General features: G+C 45.3%; 1 protein-coding gene across 1 annotated transcript in view; it reads left to right on the top strand.

Annotated features, from left to right (window-relative positions):
* The first annotated feature begins 694 nt into the window (after positions 1-694).
* LOC115320294 overlaps positions 695-18,285 on the top strand; it is a 60,061-nt gene continuing 42,470 nt past the window's right edge. The window contains exons 1-4 of the mRNA XM_040211197.1: positions 695-740; positions 9,939-9,977; positions 10,745-10,854; positions 11,310-11,381. Coding sequence (XP_040067131.1) covers positions 695-740; positions 9,939-9,977; positions 10,745-10,854; positions 11,310-11,381 — 267 coding nt within the window. The remainder of the gene's footprint in view (positions 741-9,938; positions 9,978-10,744; positions 10,855-11,309; positions 11,382-18,285) is intronic.

Below are 18,285 nucleotides of genomic sequence, written 5' to 3'. Positions count from 1 at the left end.
TGCCTTCTTCATGGCCGAGGCCTACGTTTGAGCTAAATGATCCGTCATAGGAACTAACATGGTTGATGCATTATGCGACACGACTAGCATCAAAACGGCGTCGTCGTGTTTTTGTATCTTTCCTAGTGAGGCAGTGACGAATGTCAACACCTACCGCCTATCTTTATGGTGAATAAAGACTGCTTCCTCCACACAACTCGTTATCGTTAAAAACCTTTCCGTTGGGGAAAGAAATATAAGTACCTTGTTCGTGCTAACAATAGCGCTCTCTATAAATCTATGAAATGATTGATTGTGCTGTTTTCCCGGCAAATTTATGGCGAAACTGACATTGCTGAGGTCACGTGGTGATAGGGTCCCCCTCTAAGGTTACCGGGGAAACTCATAGTGCATGGCTCACGTAACTTAAACATCCGCTTTAAATGTAGCAAGCAAACTTAATTGATGTAAAGGTCGCGAAATAACGTTGGCCGTTATGTTAGAGCTCTAGGATTGGATTTACGTCGTTAAAAACAGGAAGTAAGTTAAAGGGCAGATTCAAGAGCGGACAATGCAGTGAAGTCGCGGAAGTTGATTCTTACTATAAGAGAACTTGAGTTCGTTCCTCTCCAATTGACAACGTCACTGCGAAATTTGCCTTTAAAATAGCCACACAGCAGCAGAACACCTTGCCGGGTGAAACTTCATAACGAAAATGCATTCAAGCCACTCCACTGTTCTACGATTGCTACTTGTATCAAGTAAGTTACGGTTCTTTTTTTTTAATGGTCTTAGGTTTTTTCGTTAACAAATTGCTTTATTTTAAATATGTATACGACAGTCACGTTAATTTTTTTTATTTCTTTGTACAACTGTAAGAAGCTCAGTAGGGCTAAGGTGAATTAGCCCCACAATTTAGTGGTGCCTAGGCGTCCAGGAAGGGAATCGATCAACTCTAGGCATTGGTTAAAGCTATTGTTGTAGGTTCAAAAAGGTGAACGACAATTCGGTGCCTGACAACTGTACTATGAATGTACTACTTCCTTTTTTCTTTTTTTTGTAAAGGGCAAGACATTGGCGATAGTCCTTGAACGGCGCTATGTAGCTGAATTGGATCGGTCACACGTGACGCTGCTTTTGCACAGAAGCATTTTGCAGCTCGCAAATGTTACACTTAAATGAGTTTAGCCGTACACACACAAAACAAAGCTAATTATGACGCTGAAGCATTACACGTGACAATATATTTGTAAGTTTTGACTGCGAACAAAACTTACATCTAAGGAGCGACTGTTCACGGGTACGGTTCTTGTCATGTGAGAATTCTGTAAAGTAAAAAGTTGATTGGCTTTATTACGTAAACATTTGTGAAACTTGGTGAATATATAGTAGCCCATGAAAATTTCATGCCAGAAATACTCGTACCTTTCAGTTTTCTCGTCACTGCGTCCTTAAAGCCTCACGGACAACCAGTAATCAAGTAACCTCGGTCTACCTTTTCGGCCCAAAGATGGAGAAAGCTTCCCTCCTTTCTGTAGAACTTGTTCCACCAGGACATTCTACATAATAACGCAAAGCCGTAGAACTTAATTTCTAGGTCCCCTACCTTAGGCCTTAGGCTAAAGCGTGGAACAGATTGAACCGGAGTGCTGCGTCAGTTTTTGGCTGACGCTCTTGCTCGATCGGGCAAGACATGAGCTCCGGTTAAATTCTGACGCAGCACTCGTACCAAATCTCTACCCCTTGCCGGCTTTAGGTGCAGTTGGTTCCACACCCAATGTGCTTGGGTGTAGATAAATGGAGAATAGGAGAAATAAATAATTAACGTGCACTTCAGTAAGATTTTCTTCAAGGATGTAAACAAAGAGTGTTTTGATCGCACGATCCTCGTAATTTCATCAGGCCCTAGTAAGTATTTTATTCGGCCGCATATGTGACCAGTTAACACAGATCGTGCGGTCTCACGAATGCAATTTACCCTTACGTCTATGATGATGAAAAACCTTGTGCACAGGAAATGTAAAGCGATGTCAGCGAGAGCTTCGAAGTAGAACTTTGTCTTTGACGCTCCATATAACAGACGCACGTAAGCATTCGAAATCCGTAAGCTAGGAGCCAGAGAGGTATAGGACAACATTATCTTTAGAGAAGCACGCCATATAAAAAGGTTATTGTGAATATATTGTATTAAAAGGGCACTAATTTTACGTTATGAGATCATAGTTTTATGGTCGTATAGCTCAATAAACTAGCTCTAAGCATCCTAAAAGGAACCGAAATTATATTCATGGGGGCCGATTGGCATATTAAAAAAGTGATCAAAGATTGTTACACATGCTAATGTCGGATAACGACAGATGGCGCTACCTAACTGAAGACAAGGGGGTTTATAGCCTCACTTTCTTTTCAGAGCGGAGTTAATGTAGTTTTCAGATAGAAATATTCTAAGCTTAAATGGTAAAACAAAATTGCTAGGTGGCGTAAGCTATCGCCCGATCCAAAGGGCTCAGCCGGATTCATCCATCCATCCATCCAAATATGGTCGAACAATGGACGGCGCTTGTCAACCACTCTCAAGCAATGGGTTCCCACGCGGACGAGCGGCCGACCAGTCCCGCTCGTTCACGTGGATACCCATCGCTCGCGAGTGGCTGACAAGTGCCGTCCGTCGTCCACGACCGTAATCATGAAGGTTCGTTCGCGTCATCTGTTGTTCTGTCCTAATGGTAAGTGTAGGGAGCTTTGGTCATTGTTTTTAATATGCAAATCGGCCGTGCATGAATGTAATTTCCTTTTTTTTTCTTTTCAAGGATGCTTAGATCTCGTAGATTGAGTTATGACAAGAAGACAAGTTTGTAAAAAAGCCCTTTATTGTCGCTTTAAAATTTTGAAAATTACAGCCGTCACTAACTTCCAAATACCAACGCGCGCATAGGTGTGCATGCACTGAATAATACGTTATCTGAATAGACAGCGGAAATTCAGGCAAGCCGGTGAACGCTCCGCATTACCGAATTTTCGGTCTCAGAGTTACGTAAACTTTAGTGCTCTCAGGCTTTGCTTTAATTTTTAATGAAGCTGGTCTTTTGAACGGTATGATTATTCCACATTGTCGTGCCATTCTGATCCGCATTTTGAGCACAATTGCACATACTGCATCCTCCCGCGAAAAGGTTTTTATTTTTATTTTATTGCACTTTATCCTGCGCTGTTGAATCGTCGCTTGAAGCCTGAAGGTAATTCCAGCGATGAAGCCAAGATACGAAAATGTATTTTCGGGCCTTTGCCAGAATCAAAAGTTGGGGCAGTTATGCGTGGAGGTTGGATCACAGGTCAGTGTCCTCAAACGACAGCAGGCATAAGCCAGTCACTTGACATTGCGCCTCACACTGGGCACCAGCTGTTGCTTGCGACGCACACGTGAAAACACGTCTCGGTCAAGGGACCCGACCGAGGCCCCAACTGTGGAACTTTTTCTACCGTTTTCGTCACGCCCTTCGGCGGAGCTCCTAGCTTGATAAGCTTGCTCCGATTCAAATGCCAGTTGACTGACACTTCAGAAAACGTTCGCCGTAAGGTTGGCAGGCAAGTGGAAGCTACGTGCACGCCGGGTAAATCAATCGTTCATATTTCTACACACCGACATGAACCAACTGACGCAGCTATCCAAGCTATGAACTCCGCTTGCCTTTCATCGCCTGACCATATACACTCTGCTAACACCTTTTTGATAAAAGAGACGTAGTGCTCAATTTTGGGAGTGACCGAAAGCAGGCAACGCGGAACATAGATTGAACACGAGTGCTGCCTCAGCGTCCGGTTGGAACTCGTGTTCTGGGGTCCCAATCTACACGGCGGGACCAAGCGGGACCGGTACATTGCCGCCTGCTGCGATTGACCAGCGGTGAAGAGATTTCCATTACCAGCTTACGGCGATGTCCAAGTTCCTTGCACCGAAACGGACACTGCGTTGACAGCGATGTTCATGTCCGCTCGCCTTCTTCCGTCGACTCTTATATTCAATAAGAACCTAAGAAACACAGACAGTGGGCTATTGAAGCGCAATTAAAGCCGTAGACTTATGGGACCAACCAACCACCGGAGCCGCGTATACACGAAATGTGTAGGTCGGTCAATCCACAACCGCCAAACAATCTTAAAGAAAGAAAAAGAATACCGGCAATTGGTGCTAGATAATGAACCCAGTCACCAGCCTGGAAGCTGAGTGCTCTGCTGACTGAGCTACCGACCCAACATGCAGAAACGGGAGTATCGCAAGCAGGAAATGTGAGAAAGCGCGCGGAGCGGAGAGGGGTGGAAAGGGCAAGAAAGAGAGGGGCAGGAACAGATGCCGTAGAACGAGCGCGTGGAACGAGGAGGGGGGAAAAGGGCAAAACAGCGCGTTCTTTTCTCTTGGTGGCCCAGAAAATTGTGAGCAAAGATTTTTTTATCCGGCTGGTACTGAATGGAAGCGCGCACAAAGTCATGAAGAGATAATTCCGTGTGACGTGGTCTGTTTCCATACAGAAGCCTGGCCTACGCCCCACCCGCGCCTACTAAACAGCTTTCAAGCCTGCGCGTCACGTGGCATGACGTCACGTCCCGAAGGCCTGCGCGGGCGCTGATTGGATTCGAGTGCCGCGTTAGCCTTCGCGTGGGACTATTGGTGAATTACACTCGTAGATCCGGCGCGCTTTCCCAAATCCGCGAGGGAGGCAAAATTCCGCTCCGTAAGACACGCTCCGAATCGACGAGGGGAAGATAAACTTGCATTTTTGGAGTGACCCCCCCCAACCCCACCCTATACCGCTTCCCCCTCCGCCGTTCGAAATGGCCGCTGCTCGAACTTGACAAGCCCACCAACGCCTCAGCCGACTGATCTTTCCGATGACCAGTGACGACTGTCACTGCTTAGCTGCAGAAGTAGCACGCGACACAGGCCGGGCGAAATTATATGTACCACGGCGCCCATGCCACAAATAACGAAGACTTCCGCCCGCGTTCGGCACCGTCACATACCTTTCGGCCGCCTCGAAGCGGCGGGGCACGGACAGTGATAGCCAGCCGTGGAGTTCAGATTTTTGGTACGACTTTAATAAGCACAGAGATAACAAACCATCACTTGCAGGGTCGTTGCCTAATATCGTCTTGCTTTATTGCACGGGAAAACGCTGGCGGAATGAAGTGTAAAAAGGTAAATAATTATTGGCTGCAGAATGAACAGCCCTAAACTTGCGTTTGCCTCCGGCTTTTCTGTCGTTCTTTTTCTCTTTCTTCCTCTCACGGTCACAGATGTCAGGGCTTACGATTTACCACGCTCCACAGTCCCGGCTTTGTATCCCTGATCTACGCGAGGGTCACAATCCAGCGTAAACAACCGACGCACCCGAACAGATCCAACTCGACGACCCGACCGTGGCCCGACCGGCCCGCCGACCCTTCCAACGTCGCCGCCACGCATGCGCACTGCCGATTTAGAAGAAAATTACGTGGATTGCTCTGCAAACTTCCGGAGCGATCTGTGAAATCTTGCAGAGCAAGTTCGGCCGGGTTTGAGGCACTCCGTTGAGCGGGCGCTGCCAGAGTTCTACGAGCTGAAGATGACCAACTCGAGCCAGATCTGCGAGCGGAATATGCGCGCTCCAAAAGGAGCGCTTTTGGAGCGCTCGAGATCTTCGAGCGGAATTCACCATATGATAGGAAACGAGCCCCATGCGAACGCTGAGCGGCGCTTGTATACAATCAGCGCCCGTGCAGGCCTCCGGAACGTAACGTCAAGCCACGTGACGCGCAGGCTTTGAAAACTGTCTAGGAGGTGCTGACCCGGCACGGGCGCTGAAAGACTTAGGGTCATCCTGCCCTAGGCACCTTCCAAACTAAGAGAACCACCCACCCTATTAAGTTAACGCATTTAAACGCGTTTGGCAGAATGACCAAACATGCAGTCAGTCTTTATGTTCGAGCTGCTTGCTTCTTGATTTATTGTTCGACTCCCTAATAGGGAAATACCACAGTCCCATCGGCTGCGGAGAGATAACGAAATGCTCGGAACTCGCCAAGCGCTGCTTTTCTCGTACTTTCGATTACGATACACATTTCCAAGAAACAGTAGGTCCCAGGGGCACCAAACCGTTTTCGAACGTAGTGAGTGGGTTCGAGGCTAGGCTCTCACCAGCGTCCCTGCTAACCCTAACCGAATGGACTGTGATTTCGATAGGCGCAGCCAGCGTAGGCGCAGTTTCAAACACTACTGGCAGCTGAATTCTCGTCTTTTCCCGGTGTATTTTATGTTTCATGCAGCATGTATTTTCCCAAGAGAGTGAGAGGACGCATTTTTCAAAAAAAGGGGAAAAAAACTGCAAGCTATTTTTCTTGGTTACACGCGCGACAAAAGGAATGCGACTGGAACGTTAGTTGTCTTTTTCTAACGTTAACTTTTGACGGTGCCGCACGATTAGCCGCGTGTCAAACAACAAAGCGCTTAGCTGTCGAAAATAATTTACAACAGAAGATAGCCGAAAGGTAGGAATTTTTCACGCTTACAAAAAACGTGTTACGTTCGAGCAATACACTGTACGTACCACACGACGTAGCGTTATCTGAAAATAATTTGAGAAAGATCTCCAATAAGACTGACGGTCGACGACAATCACACCTTGACGATCGGCCGGAATCGAAGATGACTTCGTTTTGGTGCACGTTTTAGGAAGACCTTCCTTTTTTCACACCAGCACTAGGGCAAAGGAACGAGAGGGACTGGCTCCAACCCCGACAACTATTTTTGGCTATGACTATAGGAGGAATCTACGCGGTTTATCTCTGGGAAGGGAGAACAATTGTCATTGCTCGCAAAATCGCGTCGAGTGCCGTTCGACGTCCCTACCCTCCTTCGTTTCCTTTGAATGTCGAGGAGGAACGCTTGAATGGCAGGCACTTACCAACCTTATTTCTCACAGTGGAAGATAACACAGCAAGGGTACGCAGCATGCATCAGAAAAATTAAGTGGAAACTTTCAAGGGGGGGGGGGGGGGGGGGGCAGAAAACCTCGAATGCAAGACCACTAAACTTAGGTTGAGAATCGCGCTAAGCGGATTTCCAGAGTTCAAGAGACTGGCAGAAGATTTCTGGCTGATAGGGGGCGCAAGAGTCGCACCAGCTGCCATCAGCATCAGCAACATGACGGCGGCTTAGGAGCGTTCTTTTAAAGATTTTTTTTTTGAAAGGATAATAGGAGACAGCAGCTGTGTCTGGAGATATTTGCTTGCCCTTTGGCCCTCTTGTTCCTCTTCTCCAGGGATTATTTTTGTGATTCTTGTCCAGCTCAAGTGCACCTTTGAAATTAATAGCATTATAATCATAACCTTCAAATGCCAGCCTTTCAATCTTGTTGGTGTTAGACTGGTGGCAGCTGATAAACCTGTTTGCTCTACTGACGTGTAACCCCTGATTAGCTTAGTTGGTAGAGCGCTCCACTGGAAAAATGGAGAGGTCCTGGGTTCGATACCCGGACCAGGCGGATTTTTGTTTTCGGTCGCGCACCAGTCGCTTTGCTGTGTTTGGAAATTTGTGTTTTCCCTTCGTCCCTCTTGTTACCCTTCTCCAGGGATTATTTTCGATATCTTAAACTATCTGGGGAGATGAGCAGGGCGCGCGCACAGCTTTAATCCGCGCTCAAAATGGGAGAGGGCACGCGTGCCCGCACCTTCGACTGCATAGCCAAGAAAAGTCGTCCCCGCGAGTACATAGACCCTTGCGAAAATCGCCTTCTTTCCGCTGCCATCTTTGTCTGCTGGGCTGTGGAACGCCTTCTAAGCATGCGCTGTAGCTCTGCTGTGCGGTATATCAGACGCTGCGCGTGCGTCCGCAGCTCAGTGACTCAGCATTTTTCGCCCCGGTGATAAGCGATGCAAAGGTCTATTGGCAACTCCAGCGAAATCGACGCCGCATAGCGGGAACGCTGAAAAGCTCAAGAGAAGAGGTCGTCTCGACTCTGTCGTCCGCTATCGCTGCTTGGTTCTCGTAGGCCGCATAGAAACAAATACCGTATCAAGTAATTATTTTTATGCTTCCTGGAAGTCATTCCTACGCACTGACTAGAAGAAGGATTCTAGCGCCGAAAAATCGCTTTGCTTTTATATATAACACCAATTTTGCGTTGCACTGCAAGAACTTTATGGTGGTCCGCGTGCTGCATGACGAAAACGAGCTCCTTTCGTCCGACATTTTGCCCGACCAGCGCGTCCGCTATAGTTCGCTGGAGTCGCGAATACTGGAAATTGTTTCCGGATATTATGTTCGCAACCAAAATAATATTTAGGACCAGACATACACATTACTGAAACAGATCCATTAAGTACGGTTACTGGTAACTCACTCAAAAAATAACTAAGTAAGCCACTTATTACTGCGATTCGAAACAAACGTATTAGGTCATCTTGAGAGCAACGCGTTATTTACTCGTTACACTGAATGTGTCGTTGTTATGATGCAGTATCAGCGCTTCTATTTTTTGTCGTCCTGAGCAATTTCCTTGATTTTTAACGGGTTAATCCGGAAATAACTTTGGCTGTACTGACACACCTTGTAAACATCTTTCATTGCTTTTTCGAGCGTTTTCTCCTTGTACAAATTACAGGCGCGAGCTGGAGTGTGAACTATGCGTAGTTCCAGTTTATTTCCCGACGCAGCCAACGCAACCAGATAACTGAACTAATCAAGCAGCGTCAAAAGCCGCAAGTCACTAGGCCTCTTCCGCTTATGATTGGTTCAGCGTCACAGAACACGTACAGAAGCTTAACAAACACCATGATAATTCGCTTTTGACGCTCTCTGATTGGTTCCCATCAGCTCGTAGCGCCGGATACGTCTGGACTTAAGGTGAAACAAAGTGGAAGTTGGGTACTTCTGTTCTACACGCCCCCCATCCCCCCCCCCCCCCCCCCCCCAGAAGTAACTTCATACAGGTACTCCTTACTTCATCAAAAATAACGGAAATACGTTACTGCTTTCTTTTCTTAGAAAGTAACTCTGTGGTTACTTTGTTAAGGAATAAAGCAATCACCAACTTGGTGCAAGCAACGCGTTACTTGCAACACGTTACGCACAAGGCTGATTAAATCGTAGAAAATATAAAGCTTCTTTGATACATTTTAAGGTGTTTGGCGAGGAGACCGGCAGAACCACGCTGCGTAGGCAGCTTTCGAGTATCTGCATTTCTGTTGCGTGAACCGCCGGAGCCATCTTTCAATTTTCTAAGAAAAGTGATGCTATGTCTTCAGAAAAATAACTTGAAACTCTTTATTTTTGTAAAGTACCGGGTCTTTGGGAGAATGTCAAAGCACGTATTGCTCGCCGTAAAAATAAACTACGCATCTGCTTCCAACTGCTAGCGCAACAATCGAGCCTAAAACTCTAGGCTTGGAACATATGTGGCGCAAGTGGTTGAAAACGGATGCAAAAATGTCAGAGGTTCTCATTGTTTGAATTAAAAGTTATCAGCCATTACTGCAAATTTCTGTTGCGGACGTAATATTTTAATGATACCCAAACATACACAGGGAAGAATGCGTTCGCTAGCAGATACTGGCGCTATTTTCTGAATGAAAATTAAAACACAAATCGGAGACAGTTTTATGAGATAACAGTAAGTTTTGACACTTTTGCATCTGATCCCAAATGCTAGCGCTATACATGGACCAATAGTAATGGTTTGGCGATGTCCAGTTTAATTTTGTGGCGAGAATAACACGGTTTACTTTTCTATCAAACTCAGGCTATTCCGTTGAATCTATTGCAAGTGGCATTGAACACTAAATACAAATTTCGTGAAACTTTGGAGCGATGGAATGATGGTTATGTATTTTGTCTAGGGCAAACACGGTACTCAGGAATAAAACGCTGTTCACTTATGCTTACGTAATAATTCTTAATTATGTTCTTCATTTCCCATATGTTCCAGCTCTTACTACTTTTGGAAATGGACTTTCATCGCGCCGACGTAAGTAGAGAAAGTTTGTACTGTGGCTTATATTATGTCATATGAGCGAATTGCATAGTTTTTTTGGTATGGTACTTCTAGTACTGCGATAATATCCGTTCAGCTATACTACTTTTATGATTCTGAATGTCAATAATTACGTATCAGAAGTAGGAAGATAATAGCAAATTGGTTACGCAGTTTATTCTTGCTCGAATGCGATATTTATTTAAAAATGATATTCTTCATGCAGCGGTGCTTCTGCTTCTGCAGAGGAAATATATGTCACAATATCGTAAATGAGTACAAATGAATTAAAAAAATACCGATTTAGTATGAAATTTTTTGGCAATGAAACTGATTGATTCTTTGTTTCAGTAGAAAACAAAACATAGCATGTGACGAAGAAACACAATTAAGCCGTTCAGCATCCCATAGCTGAATGCAAAAGCGTAATATCGGCTTTACTATGATTGTATACTTGTAAAATTTGAGGCCGAAATGCTTTGATAAAAACTTACATCCCCGAAAAAATTTCTGCCATCTTTATTTTACTTAAACAAGGCGATGACTACGGATAAGAAAGGAGACAATACTTCCAATTTGGGACATGCCCAAAAATCTTGTGTAAATTGTTTTATCACTAAGTACGCACGTTGGGAAGTTTCAAACAAACAATTGAGGCAAAGCAAAAGTTAAAGTTTGTGCTCTTGAGCGCCACCATTATAAAATGACGCGTTTTATGACAACGGCTTTTTTAATTGTTTTTTTTGTCTGTTTTGTTGTAGCCAATGTAATGCAGATTGGTGTTCACTTCACCTACAACCACGAAGTTCAGACGACGTTTAATAAAACAAACCGTGATCCAAATTATTATTTCACCGTTCTTCTTAATGCCGTAAGTAATATAGACCAACTCAACTCACTGACATCACGCGACTGCGGTGGCGCTGTTGTCGGTACTGCGGATAAGCCAACCTTCGGAATTTGGTTTCTGCTCACGAGCAATGCCCAGACCTGGTGTGGGCAAAGCGGGTTTTGTTTCTGAATACTGTGTTGGTTTATAGATAAGTTGCAATATTTACAGGAGAGTATTTAAAGATTAGTCTGGTTACCGAAAAGAATTTCCCGAAAAAGTTAATATTTTGGGAGACATTTGGCGCAAGACTGTACACGATTGGCCACTGATATCTAGTGAAATTCCGCATGGATGGCTTGATATCATCGGTGCTTAAGAGCGCTTTCTGCATAAATTGCATGGTGCAATATTTATATCCTATAAGCTTTTTTTTAGGTTATTGTGTGTGTAACTCGACAGCACCCTGAATGTCTTACAAGGCTTTCGTATTTAAGGTGGAAACTCGATTGGCGACTCTTCCATACCCTTCAATTGAGCTCACGTTGGTTGGGACCAGCGCCATCAACGTAAGTTTGAAGTCAAGTTTGGTGTTAGTTAAAAAATAAAATTCCAATCAGAACTGCATTTTGATTGAAGTACCTAATAAAATTATTAGCAAAATATTTACGTAAAAAATAAAGACAAAAATGCCGGTTTCTTATCGGGACCTACCAAGGAATTGAGGCTTCAGCCGCGGCGCTACACATCTGTTACACGCGGACACAAACAATCCTTCTACATCACCCCCTTCCCGCAAAGTTTTGAAAATACACTCTAAAAAAAAAGGGTCTCAAGGGGTGTATTGTTTCATATAAAACACCCCCTTTGTCCCATATAAAACACCCCAAAACTTCAATTCGACGTACAGCGGCGCCCTACAGTCGAACAGACGGCCCGACATTTTACGAGGGGCTTGACAGCCGTGTGGTACAACTTTTTAAAATAGCTAATATACGTTTTATTGACAAAAAAAAAAAAAAAAACTATCGGGCTTTCTTGGCCCTACTGTAAAAACTCAGTGTTTTCTTTAAGTGATCTTTGATAAGTACTTTAGCTATTTAAAAAGGTGTACCAAACGGCTATCAAGCCTCTCGTAAAATGTCGGGCCGTCTGTTCGACTGCAGGGCGCTGTACGTCGAATTGAAATTTTGGGGTGTATTATATGGGACAAAGGGTGTAACAATACACCCTTTTACTCCATTTTTCTTGAGAGTGTATGCAAATGTGCATATTGACACCTGACGTTACCTGCCGACAATAATGGCATTTGGACAAACCATCCTATGCTTAAGTTGGAGCTCAGTTGTGAATAGCACGTATAGCACGTTTATTTACAAACAAAGTCGGCGAAAGACTGACAATGGCCCAATTTCTGCCCTTTTTGACTGAAACGTTTTAAAGCTTTGTGCAAGAAATGTTTTCAATGAAAACGTCTTGGCCCCGAAGTAATAAAGGAGTCATTGAAGAAAGCCTAGATTAAATATTCTGTGTAAAAAAAGAAAACTGAAAAAAACTAGAATACAGCAGGTGCTAAGGGTCATTTTTATCTCACTGCTCAACTATATACACAGAACAACAGGAACCAATGGCGCACAAAGACGAGAAAAGAGCTGGGGAACTCACAGAAGAGGTTACAACAGCGCCCTTTTTAATGTCTCTTCTTGCTGTATCCTTCTTCTCTTTCGCTGTTGCTTCCTACTATGAATCACCTATTCACCAAAGCTAAAAATACTGAGGAAATACAATAGGAAACGTAAAGCGTTTGATACAAAGGCACTAAAAATTTGCGGCAATACTTAGACCAGAACTGGCATACGCGTCATACGTAGAATACGTGTCTCTATTGTTATATCTCAGCGCAGTTGTTGATGTACCGACCGTGTTGCCAGATGGCGAAACTCGGTACCAGATTTAGGAAATCTAGTGAAATTGGGGAGCCCCTGTTGTCCTGGTTAGTGTGCCACTACACCGGACAAAATTTGGCGAAATCTGGGGATTTCGCCAAATTTTGTCCGGGGATACTTAAAATTAAAGGGAAACTGAAGCGGTTCTCTATTTGAGAAAAAGCATTTCAATGGCCTTCATTCTACCTCCAGGATGAGGAATATCAAGATTATTTTTCAATTTGGTGCACGGAGGCTTCAGAAATTAATTTTTAAAGTACCGCCGAAGCCCCTCCTTCCCGGGGCGTGACGTCACACGAGGAGCCTTCGGAATATCTGCTCTCGCTCATCTTCAGCGCCTGTCAAAGCTATGCACGCGCACTCTTGCTATTTGCAGAAAGGTCAGAAAGAGACGTCACGACTGGTGTCAGTGCGGGGAAATATACCTGGCAAGCTTGCGTTGCACGCGCTGAACACACGAGCGACACGCGCTTGGCGGCCCGAAAATCCTAGTATGACGTCACGACTGGTCGAATGTTTTTTCGCTTTTTCTCGCTTTTAGTTGCATCTTCAGGGAAAACAAAAGTGATATTCAGATGCACGGGATAAAAATACGCCAGAATTCACCTGTAACTCGTTTTTTTCAAGAAGTGTTTCAGCTTCCCTTTAAGTACTTTCATATTTTACAAAAATACGTACACAAGAAAATATAGTTTTTTTTGTCTCAAATCGAATCTTGTAAGACGTATTTCGTGCATGTGTTATACGCCGTTTTTCTTATGGTGACATTGCAGCGCGCACAATCACATTCCTGGTCTGCTAGTCTTTTCTGCTTCACCGTACCCACGCGCCGTTGGGCTGTGTGCATGCACAGCCCAACGGCTGTGCATGCACACAGCTGATGGGATTGATTCGTCATTATAAAATGATATATTTGAATTCGATTGTCTGATTCCTCCTAAAAGTCTCTAACGTTAATTTTTAGTGTCTGGTGAAATCTGATGAGATTCCGAAGTGAGTCTAGTTCCGTGACCACTCTCCTGTCTGGCAACGCTGTGTACCTGGTGATAGTTATGGGGAGAAAGTTGGCTTGAAAAAGCGAGAGGAATCATATTCTCGTGGAAATGGAGCGTGCTGGTTAAGTTACGGTGTTAGAAAAGAATAACATAGAGGACGGGAACCGGATGACACGTGTCATCCGGGCCTCGTCCTCTATGTTATTCCTCTCTAACACCAGGTCTGGTCAGGTAAACTTTATTGAGCCATTATCGTACAAGGGGTCGGACGCTTTAGGGTCCGAGTCTGGTACACTATTTAAGCTGGCCCGGGAGGAACAGGGATGAAGGAGGATTGTTCAGAAATCTGTTCTTTACGATGCTCGAAGAGTTCTTCGGCCCTTTCTATAAGAAAAAGTTGTATTTGCTTGTCTTCTTCTATTTGTAATAAAAAGGTCCAGTGCGGCACCATCGTGGTTGCGTTTTTTACTATTATGAATTTTAAAATTTACGGAGGGGAAAAATCGGGGCATTCCCAGAACATTTTTTCGAGGGAGAGGGGGGGGGGGGGGGGAGGGGGGGGGAGTTGTGTCTTCAGGGCCTGTACATCTTGTGCAGGTACTATTGAAGAGTGCGGGTAGATCTTGAGATAGCTCCGTAGAGTTGGTATGGCGGAAGCTTGCAATCTTCGCCATGTGCTTGCTTGTTGATGCTTGAGCTTCCTGTGTGAAAGTGAGAGTGTTCCTCTTTGGTCCTTGTAGGCTGTGGTAGCTTCACTGAAGGATGCGTTGAAATCTCCTGAGAGAGGGGCAGCGTAGTTGTGTTCTCCGGAATCTGTCCATCCGGCTGCGACATTGTCTGGGTTTGAGAGCACTTGAGACGCCATCGAATAGGCTGCTTCGTTTCCAGAGAGATTCGAGTGCGCTGGGACCCATATAACCTTGAACTTGTTGTCCCCTGTTGCTGACCTGAAGCTACTTAGAATTTTCGTAGCCGGGGTGCCTATCCTACCTCGCAGGTAGTTCACAATGGCAGTTCTTGAGTCTATAGTTATAGTACTGTCGTTGGCGGTTTTGACTGCAGTCAGCATGGATAGTGCTACCGCGGCTTCTTCCGCTTTGTCAATGTTGTCAGCTGCAACAGAGGCAACATGACTGCGTTCAAGGTTGAAAGCTACGATCACATACTTCTTTGGTTGCCCAGGGTATGGGCTGGCGTCCGCACGACAGATGGTGGGGTCCCCGTTATAAATCTTAATGAGGGCTTGTGCTCGGGCTTCCCTTCTTCCGTTGTGTCTTGGATCCATGTTTCTCGGAAGATGACGATTCTTTTTACGCCATTCCTTAGAGATGTCCCGTTTGGGTGGTAGTGCCTGTCCGTACTGTAGCTCGACTTTCTGGAGGGTTCTACGCCCTGTAGGCGTTTGTGATAATCGATGATGTTGCGCCTTCCTTTGAGCTTCACAGAGCTCCTGGAATGAATTATGCAGCACCATCTGTTCTAGTCTGTCAGTAGACGTAGTCCGTGGTTAAGGCTGTCTTGTACGTTTTTCTGATTATTGTATCGATTCCTCTTATGGCAGCTTGGGAGAGAGCCATGTGTGGTGCAGCATATGTAGTTCTACTTGACACGTAAGCTTGTATTAGCCTGCAGGTATCCTTTTCTCCTAGACCATAATGTCTGTGAGAGATTATTTTGATAAAGCGAGGGATAAGGGGGATAAGGGAGGGGACACTTCGCATCCTGCTTACGCAAAATGCGAAGTGTCTCCATGTTCCCTCCATTTGCATATAGCGTCATACCTAATATCTTAGTGGACTCCACCCTTGGTATGGGTTGCCCTTGTATTTGCACTCGAAAGTTTACCAGGGTTTTGCCCTTCTTGAGTGGACTCCTTGCAAGTAGTGCTGACTTCTCGGAGGCGCATTCTAGTCCCATACGTGCTGCTTCCTTCGCCACTATGTCTGTACCTTGTTGTAGTGCAATTTCCATCCACGGCGGTGGGGCATTAGTCCATAGGGTTATATCGTCCGCATATATTGTCTGCTTGAGATATGAGACTTGCTCGAGTAGTTGAGATATGGGTATCATAGCTAGGTTAAAGAGGAGAGGGGAAAGGACCGCTCCCTGTGGTGTGCCTCTTCCTTGATACATGCCAAAGGGGTCCGACACGTGATCTCCCAGCTTGATTTGTGCAGTTCTATCCATGAGAAAGGACTTCACGTAGTTGTATGCTTTTTCGCCTAGATTTAGACGTGACATCTGTTCTAGGATGGCCAAATGTGCTACCCTGTCAAAAGCTTTACGTAAGTCCAGCGCTGCTACTGCTTGCCAGCGGGCTTCTCTGGAGTGATAGTCTTTGTGAAGTTGTAGAAAGATGTCCTGTGTCGACAGATGGCTTCGCAAACCATACAAGTGGTGTGGGAATAGTCCTTGCTGTTCGATGTGTTCCTGAAGGTGTCGCTTTATCACTCGTTCTACGAGTTTTCCAACACATGATGTCAAAGATATAGGCCTCAGGTTCGTGAGTGCCAGTTGTGTACCCGGTTTAGGAATAAAGGGTACTATCAATTGCGTGCCTCCAACTAGGAGCGACCTCTCCCGTCTCTCATATCTCATTGAATTATTCTTTGATGGCCGCGACAGATTCATCGTCCAGATTCCGAAGAGCTTTGTTGCTGACCTTGTCTACCCCGGACGCCGAGTTATGCCTAAGGTTTTGAATTGCAGCTCTTACTTCACTTTCTTCGATTGGAAGGTCGATGACTGGATTGTCTTCTCCTGAGTAGAGTCGGCTGTGTGCTTGATCTCCTACAATTCTTGATGTTTGGAGGTATGTCTCTTTGAGTGTTTCCCGGATTGTGTCTTCATCGTCGGGTATGTCTCTAAGTACCTTTGTTATGGCATTACATTTTTTTTTTCGTTTTCGTGTTTTCTCGGTTTAGCAGATGCCGGTAGAAAGCCCCCGGTCTCATGGTATGAAGTTGACCCTTGAGTCTATCCCATGTTTTCTTCCAGTATTTTTCTTTCAGGTATTTTGCATGCTCCTTTATATCTCAAAATAGTCGCACCGCTCTTTTTTGCAGTTTCTTATTGATTTTGCCAGTATCTTTCCATCTTCGGTACAATGAGTAGTATGCCTGAACCCTGTTTTGGAACCTGGTGTCTATTGTTCTCGCTTGCACTGGGTTGGGCGTGTCCCTCGTAACTTCCCCTGGTCTTCGGTAACTTGCTATTCCAACTGTTCTCTCGATGTTATGGGGCCTCGACTTCTTTGCATTTCTCGAAAGGCGTCCCATTCCGTAACAGATCATGTCGGACATTTTACTTGTTCGTCTATTTGAGATCCCAACGTAATTTCCGGTATGCCTAAATTTTCTCCCGTGTTTCGCAGTTTGCCTCTGCGATGTTAGCCTTGAAGACTAGGTCAGGGTTGCTAACTCTGTTTACACTCTTACTCATCCTCGTTGGGTTCTTCACGTGGTTTAGGAGTACCATGTCTCTTAACGTGACTTGCCTGTTTATTGCCTTGCCCTTCTTGGAGTCTGTCCTGTATCCCCACGTTGTGCTAAGCGTTGAAGTCCCCTAAGAAGATGTTTGGATTGCTAAAGGCGATTTGTGCTGCCTCCGTGAAGACTTTCGAGTCTGTCCGTAGAGTCCTTGGGTGGAGAGTATGTGTTGCACACGAAGAGGCTTTTGTGTTTTTTTTTCCTTCTTGGTAGGAGTTCAACTAGTATTGCACCGTTTTGTCCTTGTAGTTGAATCTCGTGTTGCCTGGCTGGTATGTTTCTTTTAAGGAAGAATAAATGGGTCTTCTGGTCGAGGGTGTCTTCTATCCAAATCTGATGTACCCTGGGATTGTACAGTTCTCGTTAGATTGTTGTATAGCTATGATTTCGGGTGGATGTTCAGGGGTGAAGAGGTGCATTTATAGGGCGTTGATTATGTATCCCAGTCCCCCACTGGTTCATTGCCATATGTTGAGCACCATAGCGCTGTTCTTCTTCATTGGGGATGCTACTGCTGGCCTACTTTTTGGCCTGGGTGGACACGTCAGAAACTGTTTTACTCTCCTGATGTGTTCATTCGATTTCGCACCTTGTTCTTCCAGTTTTTGGATGCGCGCATCCATTTGCTGAAAACGTACCTCCACTTGGCGCCTGAAGTCGGTCAGCGTTTCTGCCATATCCGATAAGGCCTTGAGAATTTTTTTTTTTTGTCGTGGGTTCGATACGTCACATCTTGCGGCGTCTTTTTTCTTCCTCGGTGTCCGCTGCAGGTTCCGCTGTTTCTACTTGTTGGCTGCAGGAGGACTCTTCCACGACCATTGGCCTTTCATGCCTTTCGCCGTTGGTTCCTCTCTTGCTTGGGAATTAAACCACTGCACTCGCTGTGATTCCCCTAGATGTCGAGGTGCTTTCGCTAATTGCAGCCGTGTCTCTTTCAGCTGCTTCTCGAGCGTCACGACTCTTGCCATCATTCTGGGGTCTGACTGAGCGGTCATGGGTTCCGGCTTTCTCAGCTCAGAGTGCATCCCTGCTTTGTTGGTTTTA

This window comes from Ixodes scapularis, unplaced genomic scaffold, assembly GCF_016920785.2.
Source record: "Ixodes scapularis isolate PalLabHiFi unplaced genomic scaffold, ASM1692078v2 ptg001864l_1__unscaffolded, whole genome shotgun sequence".
Lineage (NCBI taxonomy): Eukaryota > Metazoa > Arthropoda > Arachnida > Ixodida > Ixodidae > Ixodes > Ixodes scapularis.
Note: the sequence above shows the minus strand (reverse complement) of the source record. Positions and strands in the feature narration are given on the sequence as shown.